The 19575-nt window shown below is 54.2% G+C and overlaps 1 protein-coding gene across 4 annotated transcripts in view; it reads left to right on the top strand.

Moving 5' to 3' along the window:
- Positions 1 to 19575, top strand: part of NUP210 (nucleoporin 210) — a 109177-nt gene that overhangs the window by 50459 nt on the left and 39143 nt on the right. For 3 of the 4 annotated variants that reach the window (XM_040491858.1, XM_040491860.1, XM_040491861.1), the window contains exons 15-20: positions 8040 to 8261; positions 10397 to 10570; positions 16115 to 16307; positions 16825 to 16931; positions 18663 to 18767; positions 18850 to 18951. In XM_040491858.1, coding sequence (XP_040347792.1) covers positions 8040 to 8261; positions 10397 to 10570; positions 16115 to 16307; positions 16825 to 16931; positions 18663 to 18767; positions 18850 to 18951 — 903 coding nt within the window. The remainder of the gene's footprint in view (positions 1 to 8039; positions 8262 to 10396; positions 10571 to 16114; positions 16308 to 16824; positions 16932 to 18662; positions 18768 to 18849; positions 18952 to 19575) is intronic. The other variant, XM_040491859.1, reaches the window with a different exon arrangement.

Here is a 19575-nt window from a genome sequence, read left to right as displayed (position 1 = left end):
GGTCCATCCATGGTGTTGCAAATAGTAGATTTCCTTCTTTTTTATGGTTAAATAATATTCCTCTGTGTGTGTGTGTGTGTGTGTGTGTGTGTGTGTGTGTATCATCTTTATTCATCCATCAATGAACACTTAAGTTATTTCCGTATCTTGGCTATTGTAAATAACGCTATAATGAACATGGGAGTGCAGATATCTTTTTGAGTTAGTGTTTTCCTTTCCTGTGGTTAAATACCCAGAAGTGGGTATTATTTGAGAAGGGTTGTTTTGTTTAGAATGAATGAGTGGGCAAATGTGTCCAGGCTGACCAGCCAGGACTGGAGCCAGGTCTCCTGACCCCCCCGCCCCCCACCACCAAAATTTATATGAATACCCACTACACCAGTCCCGGCTCTACACCTTAGGGATACAACAGAGCAAAAAACACACAGAAATCCCTGCCCTCACGAGCTGACATTCTAGCAGAGACAGAGGTGGAGACAGTAATAAGCCAATGCATACCGTGGAAAAAGTAAGGAAGGAGAGGGTGATAGGGAGGGTAGTAGAAGGGAGGGTGGCAATGTAAAATTAGGAAGTCGGGATCCCCTCACTGATCAGGAAGCACTGAGGGCTCAGAGAACAGGTTTCAAGACGATCGACCTCCCTAAGATGGCGTCAGTCACTCTTGAGGAACCCCTGCCAGAGCCTTCCATGAGGTGCGGTTTCCCTAGGACCCTGAGGAGAGATTCTTCAGGGCTCTTCCTGGGTGCTTGCTTCATGACCAGACATCCCAATTATCTGGGGTGTGTGGCTGAAGCATCAGAGGGCACCGACTGAGCTCACTGTCCTGAGGTGGGATTAAGGGTGAAGATAATGTAGACGTGTCCCCAGTCAAGGCTTCCTGACTAGACAAACTGTAGGAGAAAGATATGACTTTCTTTTTTTTATCTTTCTTCTGTCTTGATAACAGTTAAGATCAGGTTTATTTACATGTAACAAAATCTAAAACAGTGTCTTAGCCAAAAGAGAGTTTATTTTTCTTTCACGTGAGAGGTCTTGCCTGGGGTTAGTGTGACAGTTCCATAGTATCAGGGACCTAGGTTTCTGTCTTTCCTCATTCTAGTATGTGGCTTTCATCCCCAAGTTTGTCTCACAGTCTAAAATAGCTGCTGGAGCTCCAGCTATCACATCTGTATCCCACATAGCTAAAAGAGGAAAGAGCTTTCCTTTCAGCTAAGTTAGCTTCTTGTAGTAGCCTTGTCAGGAGTTTAAAAGAACAGTTTCTACCTGCATCTCACTGGCCAGAACTAAATCCATTGGCCATACCTAGCTTCAACAGAGACCGGGAAATATTTTAGCTAGATACTTTTCTACCCTGACAAAATGAGGGTTCTTTTCTTTAAGGAAGAGGGGAGCATAGAAACTAGGAAAGCAACTATCAGTGACTGTTTGCTTGTCCATCCGTCAATTTACCCTGCAGATTGTCCCTGGGCACTTTGTTGGTACAGTCCAGGCTGGGGAGACAGAGATCCCGGGTGAAGTCCCATACTGTGCCCTGGGTGGCCACTGGTCTGTGGGGGAGGCAGCTGCTCAGACAACTGCCATGAGCATGACAGAGATAAGGAGGAGTCCCGAGGGGAACAGGTCACCAGTGAACACAGAAAGAGAAGGAGGGCATGGAGGCAGGAAGCTTGGCTGCTGAGAGCACTGGAAATGGTATATCTCGGGTGAGATGAGAGGCTGGGAAATCTCCCTGGGTCAGATCAAGGAGGGTTTTGAATGCTGGGCTAGGGGCTAGATATTTATTCTGTTCTCACCCAGCAGTGGGCAGCTGGTGAAGGTCAGGGGAGGACAAAATCAGGTCCACACATAAGATGGGCACCGCTCAGCTCTGGCCCCCACCCCCGACTTACATGTACCTTCCTCCGTCTGTTTGGACTATGGAGGCCTTGTGCTTGCTGGCTACCTAATTCCCTCCGCGGTCCGCACCCCAGGTACTCTTCAGCTTTTGTCTGCTGCAGGGATCTGGAGACCCTTGACCCCCGTGCAGGTTACTCTCTGGGAGCCCCCAGTGCCCGGGTGTGAGGACCCCCCCCCCCGGCTCCCCGTTCCTACGATGGAGCCGTTCAGTACGGCTGAACACGATGACCCCGGAGCTGCTGGGATAGCCGGGGGAAGTGGGGCCTTCACTTCCAACCACCCCGCCTCTCTCCTGCTGTCTTTTGGTCCTAGACCAAGCGTGAGTATCCTGTGAAGGGGCACGTGCGTTCCATCTGCTAGAAATGTAAACCGTCCGCGCTAAGGGCCTCTGGATGTTTAGACTCACCCTCTTGGTTCTGCAAATCAGGAGACTGAGGCCCGGAGTAGACGTCTGTTCTGACGTGCACAGGCCCTCTCCTCTCTGGCTTTGCCCCTTCAAGTATCTGTGCTCTGACATCCACTGAGGAGCCCTTATGATTTATGAGCGTCCTTCGTTAGCAGTGGTGATTATTAACCTTTCTCCCTGGCACAGAATTCTCTGGCCCGTTTATGCCTGAATGGGAGGAGGATTGCACGCGAAGGTGGTAATTCATAGTTTGGCAGCTGTTAACTATGGGACGTGTGGTGCCTTTACACAGTCTTTCCCTTTGGGCTGGTGGTGGAAAAAAAATATCCTTTGGCAGGGTTTACAGTGACCTGCTTTGCCCACGGTGAAGTTTTGCTGGTTGTAGCATCGACACACAGGGAAGAACAGGGGGTCTGCAGTCGGAACAGACTGGATACACTTGGACACGTTGCTTCACTTTGCTGGGATTCATGTTTTCCATCTGTAAAATGGGGATGATAAGGATAGTTGATAATAGCACGGGCCATTTTTTTTTTTTTAATGTTCACTTATGTTTGAACATTCTGCGAGTGGGAGAGGGGCAGAGACCGCACAGAGGATCCGAAGCAGGCTCTGAGCTGTCAGTGCAGAGCCTGATGCAGGGCTCAAACTCAGGAACCGAGAGAGCACAACCTGAGCTGAAGTCTGACACTCAAATGACTGAGCCACTCAGGTGCCCTAGCTCAGGTCATTTATTGAGCCCGTGTTGCTGGACGTGTATTTGGGGCTTTCATTCACATTCCCTTGAATCTCTTTTTTAAAAAATTTATTTACTTATTTTGAGACAGAGAGGGAAAGAGAGAATCCCAAGCAGGCTCTGCACTGTCAGCACAGAGCACGACGTGGGTCTCCAACTCACACACCATGAGATCATGACCTGAGCCAAAGTCAAGATCAGAGGCTTAACCGACTGAGCCACCCAGGCACCCCCTGCCCCCAACTCCTTGAATCTCTGTGGTAATCCCACGAGGTGCAAGTTCTTGTATACCCATTTTACAGAATGCAGAGACTGAGCCTCCTAGAGGTTAACCTGCTTGCGGTCACACAGCTAGCCGGTAACAACTTCATTCTAGTTGTGGCGACAGAAACAAATGACTACGTACAAAGTGATGGCAGGTAGAGGTTCTGCCTTACGGGATCAGAGAAGGCCTCTTGGAGGAGGTGATGTTTGAGCAAAGAGGCCTGAGTGGAGTAGGAGGGCCAGGGAGGAAAAGTCAAAGGCCCTGGTCATGCTTGGCCATTCACATGCAGAAAAAGGGCTATCTTGATGGTTGCAAAATCTGGGCACGCAACACGCAGAGTCTGCGGGTGGGGGCGCCCCGGGGTTTTTGAAATTGCCTGCGTCTACACACGTGCATATGTGTGTAGGGAGGGATTCCTGGAGGGTTGATAACCAATAGCAAATTCAGAAAAATATTGGGGAAAAAAAAGTTTAAAAGGACAGAATTCTCATTGACAAGTGATTCCCTTTCTTTGCTAAGGGTTTAATGTAAGTCCACAGCCAAGAGAGGCTGTGCCCCGTAGGCCTCAGCAGATCGTCACCCTGTGCCCCTCGAGGGCGTGTGCATCTTAAAGCTGTCACTCCGGTGACTCCCCTCCATAGCGAGGTGGCAACTGGCTGGGGCACTGCTCTGGGTCCAGGACTACGGGTGACAGCCAGGTGGTTGTCTGAATCTGTGAGGACGTCAGGTTCTTGGCAGTTGAGGAATTACACAGCCGCCATGGGGGTGAGGGCATGGAGGGAGCTAGGTGAAGGGTCAGGGGGCCCTGAGGGGTGGGTCCGTCACCCCAGTCCTGGCAGGTGACTACAGAAATAGACTAACACCCTACAGTGAGTGGAGTTCACACATGCGGGGCCAAAATGGAAGGGGGCTGGCACTGTCTGAGCGCTGGGATGCTTTGGTTCAGCCCAGGCTTTATGACATCCCAGCAATACATTCTGGTCTCCACCCGCAGAGGGGTGGGAGACTGGATGTTCTGCCTCAAGCAGCACCAACACTCAGGGCTCCAAGGATTCTTGGAGAGGAGAGCTTGGGAGAGCCGGACCTGGACATAGCTGTCAGGTACTCTACGTTCTAGGCATTAAACTAAGGACTCCCTCGATCTGTGTTAGCGGTAGCCTCCATACTCCCAGCATGCTGGCCATTCTGAACCAGAAGCGGCCCCTGCCCAGGTGGACTCCGGGCTAATGCAGGCACGGCACCTGTGTGCATCTGTGCCGTGCCCACAGCAGACATAGCTGATGGACCCTGGCGCCCTTTACTGCCTGGTGCTGATTCCACCTTAGGAAGCGGCTCTGTGGACCCCCACCCTCGCCAGCTGTTGAAAGGCAGTAGGGGGGACAGGTGTTTGTAACTCTTGTTCTAGAAGACGTTGGGAATCATGAGAGGTTAAGGTATCGTTGAGGCCAAGAGTAGGGGACAGGCACACACTTAGTCACTGCAGCTTTGTAATGACCCATCTGTCAGACACATTGGTCTGTTTCCAGGTGTCAGTTTTAGGGTTTGGTTCTTGTTTTTATTATTATGTACATGTAAGTTATATAGTTCCAGAGTTAAAGCTATATCAGAAAGATACTTAGGGGTGCCTGGTGGCCCAGTTAAGCATCCAATTCTTGGTTTCAGCTTGGGTCCTGAATTTGAGCCCCGCATTGAGCTCTGAGCTGACAGTGCAGAGGCTGCTTCAGATTCTCTCGCCCTTCTCTCTCAAAATAAGTAAATAAAACTTAAAAAAAAAAAGAGAGAGAGATACTTAGAAATCTCACCTCCATTCCTTTTTGGGGGAGTCAAGAGTCACATGTAGACTTTTGACGTGCTGGGTGGGTCAGCACCCCTAACCCCTGCGTAGTTCAAAGGTCAAGTCTCTATACAAATATCAAATTGTTACGCTGTACATCTGAAACCAATGCTATGTTATATGTCAATTATATCTCAATAAAAAGTTAAGTAAAAAAGTGAGTAACTAAATAAATTCTTTTTTTTTTTTTTTAATTTTTTTTAACGTTTTATTTATTTTCGAGACAGGGAGAGACAGAGCATGAACAGGGGAGGGTCAGAGAGAGGGAGACACAGAATCTGAAACAGGCTCCAGGCTCTGAGCTGTCAGCACAGAGCCTGACACGGGGCTCGAACTCATCGACCGTGAGATCATGACCCGAGCCAAAGCCGGCCGCTTAACCGACTGAGCCACCCAGGCGCCCCAATAAATTCTTTAAAAAGAGCGCACATTTCCCTGCATACTCACCAGCACAGTGTGTGCTCAAACTTTTAGATTCTTGCTAATCATATGGCTACGAAATAGTATCACGGGGTCGCTTAGGTGGCTCAGTTGGTTGAGCATCTGACTTTGGCTCAGGTCATGATCTCATGGTTCATGGGTTCAAGCCCCACGTCAGGCTCTGTGCTGACAGCTCAGAGCCTGGAGCCTGCTTCGGATTCTGTATCTCCCTCTCTCTCTGACCCATCCTCTACTCATGTTCTGTCTCTCTCTCTCTCTCTCTCTCTCTCTCTCTCTCTCTCAAAAAATATATACACATTAAAAAAAAAATTAAAAAAAGAAAAGAATCTAGGGGCAGGGTGCCTAAGCATCAGACTTCAGCTCAGGTCATGATCTCACGGTTTGTGAGTTTGAGTCCCACATCGGGCTTTGTGCTAACAGCTCAGAGCCTGGAGCCCGCTTCGGATTCTGTGTCTCCCTCTCTCTCTGCCCCTCCCTGCTCACGTTCTGTCTCTCTCAAAAATAAATAAACATTAAAAAAAGAAAAAAAAAAAAAAGAAATAGTACCACAGAGTCGTTGTAATTTCCCCTGTCTTTTTTAAAAAAATATTCTTGTTTTCTCTACGTTTTTCATTTCTCATACAGTTTGATTGCTGTGGTTATAGAAGAAAGCAGGCCCTACCTTTAATGAGCCCTTAGGCTGATCAGGGAGGTAGGTCCCCAGACCAATCCATTTCCTTGCAGTATGCTGACACGAGGCAAAGCAGGGACCAGAGAATGAGCTCTCTGCCCTGGCAGGCTGGACGTCATCGGGTGAGGGAGGAAGTGGGGGCTTCTTGGAGAAAGGAGTAGGTAAGGGGACAGGGTCAGTGGGGTGGCTTCTGTGAGGGCTAGTCTAAAGGTGGGACTAGGAGAGATGAGGCGAGGGCTACCCTGGAAGAGCCCGAATCCTGGGCTAACTAAGCCTTTCTTCCGAGGACAACAGGTGCTACAGGTTTAGTGCAGGAGTGACGGGGTCAGATCTGTGCTTTCAGAAGGGACATCTGGAAGTTCTTGGAGGGTAGAGTGGGGTCCAACAGGGAAGCCCGCTGGTAAGTAGTTGGGGCAACCTCAGCAAGACCCTCTGGAGCAGAGCAGGTAAGCCCTAGCAGGGAGCCAGGGAGCAAGGCTGCAGGACCCCTCAAAGAGACCCCAGCTGTGTCTGTGGAGGGAGGTGTCCTTGGGCAGAGCAAACCACGTCTTCCTGGCGGAGCTGGCCCTCTCCCTGATGTTGGATGGGAATGGCACCCTTTCTTATAGACTCTAAGCTCTGCCCTTGTCTGTGCAGGGAGGCCCTGGGACCCCAGCACAAAGATTGTGAAAGCAGATGAGGGCTTTTATAAAAAAAAAAATTATTTTGTTTTATTTTAAAGCTTATTTATTTTTGAGAGAGAGAGAAAGCACGTGCTCAAGTGGGGAAGGGGCAGATAGAGAGGGAGACACAGAATCCCAAGCAGGCTCCAGGATCTGAGCTGTCAGCACACAGCCTGATGTGGGGCTCAAACCCACGAACCGCGGGTTCATGACCTGAGCTGAATTCGGACGCTTAACCGACTAAGCCACCCAGGCGCTCCTAAAAAGTTATTTTACTTTGTCCTTATTTGTTGAGTACTTTTAGGACTTAACGTTCACTCTTTCCTTCAGCAAATAATGATTGAGCACCGACTATGGGCCAGGCACTGTTGTTCTAAGTGCTGGGGACAAAACAGGCAAAAAAGTCTTGCCCCCTCCCCTTCCCCCACAGCTTATCCGTACGTTGTAGAAAGTGTGGGAGAGTCTGTGGAGGAAGAAGGAAACAAACCGCCCGCAAGGACAGGCTGCCTGCGTTTCCTCCGTCTTCTGGTGTGTTTCTTTGTAGGATGGCTTTATGCTTTTTAAAGCCACGTGGCTGTGATCAAACTGGAGTCAGTTTTGTATCCGGCTCTTTGTAAATGCTGCCTCGGGGACCTGTGGAACCTCCCATTGTGTGGATGTACCACGTTTATTTACCCAGCCCCGCACTGTGGATTTCAGATTGTTGCCTAGGATTTGCTATTGTAGGTAATAGTGTGACGAACGTCTCTTTGTGGGTGAATCTGTTTCTGTCCTTCCTGTTCTGTTTAGGTTAGATTCCAGCTGAGGAGTTCCTGGGTTCCAGGGCAAGTGCTGTGGGTATTTTCAAGGCTTTTACTGATTATTTTACAGAAGAGGCAAGTCTGTTTAGCCCTCCCCTCAGCAGCATATCAGAGAGTGAGGACACAGTTCTTCCCAGAGCCTTCCTATGCCTTTGGATCTTGACAACAGTCCTGGTAGTGTTGCTGATGAGCAGACTGAGTTCCGGAGAGGACTTGGGGCTTGCCTGACCTCTGCAGGGGCGAGTCGGCAGCAGGGCGAGGCCTCACCTGCACAGGCCTCCCAGAGGAATGCTACCTCTCCTTTCCCCCTCGCCCCCCCCCCCCCACAGGCTGTTGACCCCTCCTCCGTCGCCTTGGTGACCCTTGGCTCCTCAAAGGAGATGCTGTTCGAAGGAGGTCCCAGACCCTGGGTCCTCGAGCCTTCCAAATTCTTCCGGAACATCACCTCTGAGGACACAGACAGCATCAGTCTGGCTCTCTTTGGGCCCTCTACCTCCCGGAATTACCAGCAACACTGGATCCTCGTGACCTGTCGGGCCTTGGGCGAGCAGGTGAGAACAGGGCTGTCCCTAGACCCACCTTGCCCAGAGGGAGAGGGGTGCAGAGTCGTGTTGCCTGAGTACCCTGCTGTGCTCACAGCACCATTTCACAGACAGGCAAACTGAGGATCAGCGAGGTGGAAGGACTGAGTAGACACAGGCAGGTCGGTCTGGGGGCAGCAGCTGGGACCCTCCTGACACATGGCGGCTTTGCTAGAGCCAGTCAGTCTCAGCTCCCTCTCCACTAGTGGGGGGACTTCTTGTCTCTCTGGACTGCATCGTTTCCTGCCACCATATCAGAGGATGGGACGAGATCGGGGGTCACAGTCAGAGGCCTCCGGGGTTCAGGCGGATATCATAAACGAGTGAGGCCTCAGCCCAGATTTGGCAGATTGTTTTTGGTGTTTCAGGATAAGCCAGGAATCCCAGTAGTTTTTCTTCTTTTTTTTTTTTTTTTTCTGTGAAATCTCTTGATTTTTGTTTTTCACAATGCTGAATGAAAACCGAAAAAATTAGGAGACTGGGTGGACCAAACACAACACGTCTGTGGCCAAACTCTCCTGGGGCTAGAGCCACACCAGAGCCCCTGTGTGAAGGACTGGGCTGGACGGGGTGGCAGCTTACCCATCCGGTCCCTGTGCCTGGCCCTCCGGAGGCTCAGGGCCGCCCGCCAATTTGCTTCTAGCAAGGATGTAGCCCTCCATTCACAGGGTGCCCTGGAGCCGGGAAACAGAAAGAGGGTGGGAGGCCAGCGTGACCCAAGAAAGAAGGAGAGGGGCGCCTGGGTGGCTCAGTCGGTTGAGCATCCAACTCTTGATTTCGGCTCAGGTCACGATCCCAGGTTCGTGGGTCGAGCCCCGTGTCAGGCTCTGCACGGATCATGGAGCCTGCTTAGATTCTCTTTCTCCCTCTGCCCCTCTCCCCCACTCTTATGTCCTCTCTCTCTAAAATAAAATTTAAAAAACATTAAAAAAAAAAAAAGAAAGAGAACACATGTCTTCAGGGAAGTGGAGAATCCCCTTGCATGTGTAATAGTGTCAGCTGGTGTTAAAACACACATGCACCCTCCCCCCACCAAGGTACCCTTTCATAAGGGTACCCCAAGCTTGCCACACGGAGACTCCCTTGGTGTGAGCAGAAAAGATGCACAGTGAAAGACCCTGGTTCCCGCTGGCTTTGTCTTTTTTAACTAATAAGTAAAAGAAATGTAATAATACCATGAGGAGAAACCCAGTCCAGAACTAAGCTAGAGAGCTTTCTTCTCCCTGACTCGGCTTGCTCATCCGCATCCCCCCCTGGGCCATAGGGGTTGGGCCTCTGAACAGAGGCGCCTCCAGGACCCTTCCACTCCCGTGTGCCTCAGTTCCTTGGGACGTCGGGGTGGAGGCCGAGAGCCTGCAGGGCAGCATGGAAACCGCCCTCCGTCCTGTCTCGGGATCAGGAAGGCTGAGGGGCTCTGGGCCGGACCACGTGTCCTAAAGAAAGTGCGTGTCATTGCAGGGGCCTGGGGCACTCTCTGGGGATGGACCATTAGCTGCGGTCATAAAACTCGGGCCTGGGCTTGATTTCTGATGCCCCAGCTCTCAAAGCAGACTCAAGCTTCCCTCTTTTCTGGCACCTTTAATTTTGGCCTCTGCAGCGGCCAGCCGAGCTTCTCTCAAGAAGGAAGGTGTGCAGGCCGAGGCCCCCCACGGCCCTTCTCCCGTCCGGCTGCCATTCCGGCCTCTGTCCGTTGGCACATGCCCTCCCACACCTGCGCCTTGCTGTGATGAATCCTCCAAAGTCAGTGTGGGCTCCTCCTTTAGAAAACCCACAGGCTTGTGAATTTGCTCAGTCAACTATGAGGTGTTTGCAGGGTCCTGCGCAGCTGCAAGGCATCACCGATCCGCCTCCTCCCTGGCTCACGGAGCAGGCGGCGTTCGGCCGGCATTCGTAGAGGGCATCAGAGCCCCTGCGGGAAGGCCTCTTGCAGGTTGAAAGAACACGCTGCCACACGTATGTCACTGGACCTTTGTAACCCCCTGGTGGGGTAGCTCTCACCTTCCCATTCTACGGAGCAGCAAACCGAGTCCAAGGTTGCTGGGTGGGGAGGCCAGGCTCACGGTGGAGCAGGCACTCGGACCCTGAGTGCTCCTGTGCCCCGCCAGGTCATCGCCCTCTTGGTGGGGAACAAGCCCAGTGTCACCAACCCCTTCCCCGCGCTGGAGCCCGCCGTGGTGAAGTTCGTCTGCGCCCCACCCTCCAGGCTCACCCTGACGCCCGTCTATGCCAGCCCCCAGCTGGACCTGTCGTGCCCGCTGCTGCAGCAGAACAAGCAGGTGGTGAGTGGGCAGTTCTCACGGGGGGCGGCGGGGGTGTGGTGACGAGGACGGGTCAGCACTGTGCCACCTCCCCTCGGTGCACGGGGCCTGCTTTTGTCCGGCTTTTACGTATCAGGGGGGCTGTGTTTCAAACGTAAATGTGGGAGGGGGAAGAAAGTCACTCGGGGGTTCTTCTGACGAGCGGGGCTGCAAGGTGAACCCACGGGCCTGGAGCACCTGGGCTTCTGGCCAGTCTAGCCCTCCACGCCAGGACACCCAGAGATCGGGCGACAGATGTGGAGGACTTAGAAGCCCTGCTGTTCAGGGTCAGGGGTACGGACACCCTCCCGGCCAGCCCCAGCCCCCAGCCCCTTCACAGAGGTGGAGACTAGGCAGGTTTCTTTCTCTTCATTCCTTCACCGTGTATTTGTTGAGCACCTTCTCAGTGTGAGGCACAGAACTCGGGGTTCTAGAATACAAGAGTACTCCGGTTGGGGAGACACCTGCCCCACGGAGGTGACAGCAAGAGCAGGAGGCCTGCAAACAGTAGGCAAGACGGACAGTAGGTGGGAAGTGCCGTGGAGAAAGTGAGGCAGGGTGCGGGACGGCTGCCACGGGAGGCCGCTTCAGATGGAGCCAGGAAAGGCCTCCGTGAGGAGGGCACATACCGGGTCAGGAGATGCCAGCCGAGAAGAGCTGAAGGAAAGGTGTTCCGGGCAGGTACAACAGCAAGTGCAAAGGCCCTGAGGTTAGCCTGGGGTCTCTGCATCCCTGCTGCCCACGCAGCAATCAGAACCATTGTGTGTTCTCTCACACAGCTCTCACCTGTGTGCCTTATTCCCCATCGCCGGACCATCTGTGAGGCCAGGCTCATTGCATCCCCTTCATGAGTTTGTCCATGAGGCCCAGAGGTGGGCAGGGTCCCAGAGGCCCTACATCCACCCGGCTCCCAAGTTTAGTGCCCCCTCTTTGGTCCTCGCAGCTGCTTCTCTTCTCCCGTGCCAGCCCTGTGATCAGCTCCTCCCCCCCGCTCCAAGGCATGTCCAGCTGCCCCCTTCCTTGGTGGCTCCTGAGGGCCCCGTTCTGGGGATGGGAGCCCCTCACCTCTTTGCTGCTTGCCCTGAGAGCGCTCAGCACATCTCCTCTGTGCACCTGACGGAAGCTTTCTGAGGCTGTTTCTGTGGGCAGCCTCTCCCACCACCCGCAGAGAGATTTGGGATTTGGCTCCCCGTGGGTGAAGCAGGAGGATGGCTTTGTGTTTTGTTGAAGTGCATTTCTTTGATGCTTTGCGGGAGGTCCCAGACTCCAGTGTCTAAGACTTGGGACCACTCCTGCCTGTCTGGCGTGTGACTCTTGGCCTCCATGTCCCCTGCGAGTTTAGTTAGCTTTTCTTCCTGCTGTTCTGGTGGGCTTCTGTCTTCTCACAGGCTTTCCTGATTGCTCAGCTCGGAGGCACATGGGCGTGTGAGCCCCTCTCCTGCCCCCAATGCCGGTCCCTTACGGGTCAGTGCCTCCACAGCATCAGTTACAAATGAGGATGCTTTGTGCCCAGCGTCGGGGCATTCTCCCACCTACCCCATGGGGGCCCGGCACCCATGTTCCCTCTTGACAGGTGAGGAGAACTGGCCCCGAGCCTAGAGCCCCTCTGGAGGCTTGTCACCATGACGCCTCATTTACCCCTAGCTCAGGCCTGGGTGTTACTGGAAGGGAGCAGGTGGCTGTCATTCCCAAGCTGAAAATCTGTGTGTTCAGGACTTTTCTGCCTCCTGACTTTGGGGGCTGTTGAGGCGAATGTCCTGAAAGGGTCACATTTTAAAACACTTTTATGTATTAAAAAAAATTTTTTTTTAAATGTTTATTTATTTTTGAGAGAGAGAGAGAGAGACAGAGCATGAGCAGAGGAGGGGCAGAGAGAGAGGGAGACACAGAATCCAAAGCAGGCTCCAGGTTCTGAGCCATCAATACAGAGCCCGATGCCGGGCTTGAACCCACAAGCTGCGAGATCATGACCCGAGCTGAAGTCGGATGCCCAACTGACTGAGCCACCCAGGCACTCCAATACTTTTATGTATTAACAAATTACCTCTTTATAAAGAGTATAGTCCTGCTAAGTCTGGACTCTTCTGGAAAAGCCGTTCTGCTGGTCCACCGAGTGTGAGGTCACAAGCCAGACAGCAGCTGACATCAGTAGGCACTGACAGCTGGGCCTGAATTCCTCCTTGAATGACAACGGGTGACAGCAGTCCCCTAGGGTTGTAGGGGAGAAGCGTGAGTGGTAAATGTTACACTTTAACCTTCTCCTCTGCTTAGACCCAGCCAACAGCTTCCTGCTCCCCCAGAGCAAAAGCCAAGCCCCTTCTATAACCCGTAGTCTCTGAGCTCCAGTCCCCATTAATCCACCACCCTGCTCTTCCTGTCCTTGGACACCCTGTCATACCCTGAGCATACCAGAACGTGCCCTGCATGCATCCCGAACTTACTGTCCCTCTGGCTTCTCTCTACTCCTGTGTCCCCAAGCCTCCCTCCCTGCCTCCCTCAGTTTTTTTTTCAAATGTTACCCCTTGCAGTTAGGGAGTACTCAGCCTTTAGACCTTACCTAAAGTTTCTCCCTTCCCTCAACATTTCATATTCCAGTTCCCTGTTCCCCTGCCCCCAAGCTCTGCACATCATCTAATGCTGTAGAATTTACATATTTATCTTATTCTCTGCGAGTCTCTAGAAAAGACCTCAGCTCATGCTAGGAGCTCAGTAAATGTGATGGATGAATGAACACAGAAACATGCACACCATGCCAGTGTCCCTGTGCCTTCTGGCCCTGACTCTTGCAGGCTCAAATGTCTGGAGAAGCCAAGCGGGGCACTGCTGAAGAAAGGGGGCTGGGGGTAGGGGGGTGGGTGGTGCAGGCCTGGAGAGCAGGTGCCCCTCCATAGTGACGGTCTGCCCAGCTCGACTCTAGCCCATTGAACCCCAGGCTGGTCAAACCTTCTTATTTTCAAAGAAAAAACCAGGCAGATCTATATGTATCTTCCCTGTCTTTGCACGTCGGGCATTTGCCAAGTGAGCCGTGTCTGGCCGTCTGTTGGCTGTGACCTCTGGGTCAGCACGGGGTTGTCTCTCTTGACGGAAAGACGACAGTCAAGGCAGCAGAGCACGGATCTGAATTGGCTTGCGTGTGTCGTAGATCCCGCTTGCCAGGAAATAATGGACTTCAAACACAGAATTGCCGTGTGATCCATCAGCCCTGGAGTTCCAGAGCTGTGAGCCGATCGGGCACGGCCCCTGCGATTTATGATCTCACTAGGGGACCTTCAGAAAGCTGTATCCCTGCCATGCATCCTGGGTACAGTATCAATTTAATTTTATACCTCTCCAAAGCCAGAGGCCACCCGAGACGTGTTTGCTGAGTAAATTACTGGCGGGGCCACACACCAGAATGGAGCTGACCAGTCAGAGTGACAAAGTGGAACCAGACTCCGGCCTGACCCCAGCCCTCTGCACGGGTCGTCCTGTGTTCAGCTCACTATGGCTGAGCACCCGTCGTGTGCCAGGAGATTGATTAGCGGGGGCTCGGATGGAGCCTCACTGGTGTACTGGGGAGAGGCCTCACGTTCAGGGGAGGCTGCACAGTCACGGGGGAGGCCTGTGCGCTTTAAAACCAGACCAACAGTGTTCCACCCCTAAACCTGTGTGACCTCGGGCAACTTGCTTAATGTCTCTGAGCCTCCGCCTTCCCATTTGTAGAATGGGGATGATGCTGTTCCCTCAGATGCCCACTGGAAGGATCCAAGCATGCTTGGAGCAGACTGTTAACATCCTTCCCTGGGAGCACAGGGGGAGGGAAGGGCATCGGCTTCCCACCCAGGACGCATCTCTGGGAAAGAGTGGGGCCACTCCTGTCCCTGCCCGTGGTTGTAGCCCCTGACCGAAGCCAGCATCCCCAGTTGATTGGGCTGTGACCTGCAGTGAAAATTTGCAGCGTGCTTGGGCTCGGTGTTCTCTGGAGACAAGAGAGCTAGAAGGACTTGTGGCTGAGCCCTCACGGTGCCGGTTGGTAGTTCGGTGACAGCATCGGTCTGGACAGGCAAGGCGAGGCTGCGGGAACAGACAAGCACAGATCGCGGTGGATTCACACAGCACGGTGCACTTCTTGCTCATCCTGCGTGTGCACTGTGGTGGCGGGGGTCCCTGCTTCATGTCGCTGTTCCCATCCTTCCAGGGCGTGGTGAACGTGGTTGGGTGCCACTGCAGAGAGAAGGAGGCGGCACTCCCTGGCGGGTTGTGTTCTGGCCGTTAAGGCTTCCCCCCGGAATTGTTGTCAAGTCCCGTTTCACCTTTCACGGGTCAAAGCAAGTGACACGGTCACTCCTAACTTGCAAAGGCCAAAACAGTGCGGTCCTCGCTCCTGGCCCCGTGCGTGCATCGGTGGGTACGCCGGGGGACACTGCGCACGACTGCCCGTGTCCCTGCCTGCACGTTTGTTACAGTGAGCCGACCTCTTGCAAATGGTCTCATAGGACCCTTGGTTAAAGCAGAGTCCTGGGAGGTGGGTCCTGTTGTGACTTCCACTGGCTTGCCTGGGGTGGTGACAGGCCGAGCTTCCAGGCCAGGCAGGGGGATGTGGATGCCTATGTACCTAGGGTCCCTGCTTCACTACCTGCCCCACCTGCCCCCTTGCCAGGAGGCGGGGAGGGTGGGGGATGAACCAGCATCTGGGAGGAAGGAGGGCGACTTGGCTTGGGTTGCCCAGGGCAGGTTTGCCTGGGGAGCAAGAGGTAATGGTAGAGTGGTTAGTAATTCAGGGTTTGGAGCTCAACCCCGAAGGGTGTGCCACTCATTCTCGGAGTTGCCTTTTATTTGTTCCTTTTCTTCCCTGGGACTCTGCTTCCTCACCCTTTATATAGGGACGACAGCTCCCATCTCATTGGGATATTTAAGGATCAGGTGAGAACTTGGCTCTGCAAGGAGCCTTGCAAGCTGAATGGCTCTGGAACATTTTGGAGGTTGTAACTGGTGTTCCTATGAAACCCAGGTGGGGGCAGCCTTCCTCTTGGAGGGGCTTGGTGGGGCAGGGAGGAGGTAGCAAGGATTTGGAAAGGTGAGGCCAAGAGAGGAAGGAGAGAGCAGCCTGGCTGGGGGAGGGCTCTAGGGCGGGGTGTCTTGACCTTGGCACTCCGACCTTTGGGGCCAGATCCTTACTTCTTGAGGGCTGTCCTGTGTATTAGAGGGTGTTAGGCAGCATCCCTGACCTCTACCACTAGATGCCTGTTGCACCCCCACCCAGCCATAAAAATCAAAAATGCTTTCAGATATCACCAAGGCCTCCTTGAAAGGGCAAACCGGTCCCCCCTAGAGGACCACGGGGTGGACTAAGACACCAGGTTGGACCGGCCTATGAAGCATCTTGACTGCTGCACAGCAGTAGTCAGTGACTTGCCCCCCTCCATCGCCAGGATGCCGGGAGCCCTTCCGAAGGCAGTCAGCCAGGTTCAGGGTGCACCGCATGGTCAAGAGTGGCTGTGCCCAGGCCTGGGCTTGGCCACGACGTCTGACTTTTGCTTCTCGCAGGTTCCAGTCTCCAGCCACCGCAACCCCCTGCTGGACCTGGCCGCCTACGACCAGCAGGGCCGCAGATTCGACAACTTCAGCTCTCTGAACATCCAATGGGAGTCGACCAGGCCGTCGCTGGCCAGCATCAACCTTGACCTGCCCATGCAGCTGGTGGCCCGGGACGATGGGAGCGGCCAGAAGAAGTTGCACGGTGAGCTGGGTGGTGAGCCCGACGACCCAGGTCAGGAGGACAGGGTGTCGTGAAACCCCAGACAGACGAGAGGGGTGCTGAGGAGGGTTGGCGGCTGTTGGGGGCTTTCGTCGGGGACTCCCCTTTATCCAGAACGGAAAGGAAGCAAGTTCACTCCTCTGCTTTGATCCTGCACAGACGTTCTGTGAGGCAGGAACTGGAATGAATCTCTATTTCAGGGATGGGGACACGGGCTCAGGGTGCACGGCAGGTGAGTCTCCCATCCCCGGTTGTACGGATCAGCCAGCCTCTGGGACCCGTGCTGCTCTGAGTCATGCTGCCTTCACAGACCCCTTGGCAGCCACACATGGAGTCCCGTGCAGCTCCCCGAAGCTGCTCAGGGCCCACTAACTCTTATGGTGCATGCAGTTTAAACAGACTCAGTGATGTATGTTTAGGACTATGGAGATTTAAGACTGCAAATCACAGGGAGGCAGGGGGCAAAACCCGACACCCGTTTTCCTCTCCCTGGACTCAGGTTTGCAGGCCATCTCGGTGCACGAGGCGTCGGGAACCACAGCCATCTCCGCCACCGCGACTGGCTACCAGCAGTCCCACCTCAGCACGGCCAGGGTGGTGCAGCCGGTACGTCCCCAGGCCCGCCGGTGGCGGGGAGGCCCCCGCGTCTGCCCGCATCCTGTCCGGCCTCCCAGTGTCCTGAGCCCCTTTGCTGGGTCGCACCCTCTGTTCACTAACCCATCCCTGAATCGAGCGCCTTCCCTCTGGCTTCTGGCCGCCAGTACCCCTGCCCCACACGCCTGGCATTCAGGCAGTCTGGCCCTGTCGCTTCGAGGCCCCGGTGCACAGCTTTGGGAGCCCTCAGCCTCGTCTGTCCAGCCTGTTTCCCCCTGTCCCCCGCCCGTGGCCCTGACCTCAGACCCCGCCCGAGGTTGTGCCCAGGTGACTCGGGCTTCTGTGCCTTTGCAGCTCCAGTCCCCGCTACCTGGAATGCTGTCCCCTCACTCCCTTACTTCCTGTTTGTTAGGCTCAGCCACAGTGTCAGCCTCTGGGAAGCAGTCCCTGAACCCTGGGCACACAGTAGCTGCCCAAGGCCTCAGATCCCCCTGTGCACCCCTGCACATACAGACTGTTGCCATCGTCTGCGTATGCTTGGGTCAAGGCCCGCTGACCCTAGCCTCCCCACCCCGGCATCTCATGGGCCCCCCGCAGAGGCACTGCTCCTGGGTGGCAAATGGGTGCATGGAAGGGCTCCCCAAGAGCGGTCCTGCTGAATGATACCCACACCAACGTGGGTTTCGAGTAGGGTGAAGGCAGCAGATAATGGCTGGAAGGAGAGGGTGGGATGGGGTTCCAAGGGACCCTAAGTTCCAGCAGATGGGGCTTGAAATGGGGAGCAAGGGGGTGGAGACCCCAGTGGGAGCGGCACTGAGGCTGGCCCTGAAGGAGCACACCTACGCCCCTGGTGGCTTCAGCCCTGGGTTGTCTGTCCCCACCTGCACAGGGAGTCCTTTGGCCGTGGGTGGCCTCGCGGGCCTCCCCCTCCAGGGCATCTGCACTTAGGCTCGTTGGCCTGTGGGCTTTTCTCTAGCAGTACTGCTCACGCCTTCACTTCTGGGTGTCTGCTCATTTGAGAGTCCCCCCCCCCCACCCCCCTCGCCCCTACCTGGCCCTTCGCCGCCTTCACAACCTGTCCTACGCACTGACACAGGCCATTCGTTTACTGTCCCTTGTAATGTAATCCTGACATTGGATTAAATTTGCATCATTGCCTGAGGACCACTGTGGAACCCCCAGGGCTAGCACAGGGCTGGGCAGGGGCGGGTGCTGAAGCAGGTGAGTACAGGGCCGGGTTGGGTCCGGCAGTCTCCCTGGAAGGACAGGCAGCAGCTTCGCATACGGATACGGGCAGCACCCAGGGGAGTGAGGGCTGTGCTGCATCCCCCATGAGCCCCCCGTGAGGACACCTCCACGCCTCCTCCTCTCAGCACCTATATGCTGTTTGCCCATGTCCCCGTCCCTCACACAGGGCACTGCAGCAGGTCATCTGCTGTGCACCCCCACTTTCCTGAAGTGCGTGGGAATCACCACTCTCATGGGGCCGAGCCACCTGGGGTGGGGCACCGGCCTTGGCAGAATTCTGGTTGCCTCAAAGGAATGTGTCCTCTAAGCTGGGCTTGAAACATGATGGTTTTACTGGGGCTTATGTCCCCAACATAATGAGTGCCCTGGGGGTGACGCCAGGACCTGGGGTTTCTATGCTCCTTCAGGGCAGGGGTCGGTGGGGGGGGCGACCCGCAGACTGGCCAGGGTTGGGCCGTTGCCTTTGGATCTAATAGCACTGCCTCACCCCTTCAGCACGACCCTCTCACGCCTGTGTCGGCCTCCATAGAACTCATCCTGGTGGAGGACGTGAGGGTGAGCCCGGAAGAGGTGACCATCTACAACCACCCCGATGTGCAGGTACGGTCCCTTCTACCTGCCACCTGGGCGTGACCCACAGGGGAGCCTCGTCTTCGACACCCAGGCCCACCCTTCCTTGCAGGCTGAGCTGCACATCAGAGAAGGCTCTGGCTACTTCTTCCTCAACACCAGCACCACAGACATCATCAAGGTGACCTACCAGGAGACCAGGGGCGTGGCCACGGTGAGTACGGGCCCATCTCCACCGTCCTTGTCATCCCTCGTCTGGTGGCCTTGTGGTTATCAGATTGGTTGTGTCAGAAGCAGACGCTCAATCGCAGCAGATGCGACTTGTAACGTCTTTAGAGTCCCTGATTCATTGTTCGCGAAACTTCCATCATTTGTGACTTTTGTTCCTTCTCTGCAAACTACCCACACTCTTAGTTAGCTAATGGTTTCCTGTCAATCAGTCTTTGAATTAAAACATTATCATATAAACACAAGTCTGACAACCGTAAGGAAGATTGCTTTTTTTAAAACAAAGTTTACTGATTTACTTTGAGAGAGGGAGAGAGAAGAGAGAGTGGGAAACAGGCTCTGTACTGTCAGCACAGAGGCCAACACAGGGCTCGGTCCCACGAACTGTGAGATCGTGACCTGAGCCGAAATTAAGAGTTGGACGCTGAACCGACTGAGCTGCCCCAGGCGCCCCAGGAAGATTGCTTTTGAAAGATGTATCTGCTTTTTGTGTTTTTCTATATTCCTTCCTTGACCTTCTTCCTATCCTTGCAAATATTGACTTAGCTGTGCCTGTGATATGGAAGAATTTAGTATTCTGCTTTGGTCACTGGTTATACCCTTAGTTTGG

Source organism: Herpailurus yagouaroundi, unplaced genomic scaffold (assembly GCF_014898765.1).
Source record: "Herpailurus yagouaroundi ecotype Mexico unplaced genomic scaffold, PumYag 183, whole genome shotgun sequence".
NCBI lineage: Eukaryota > Metazoa > Chordata > Mammalia > Carnivora > Felidae > Herpailurus > Herpailurus yagouaroundi.
Note: the sequence above shows the minus strand (reverse complement) of the source record. Positions and strands in the feature narration are given on the sequence as shown.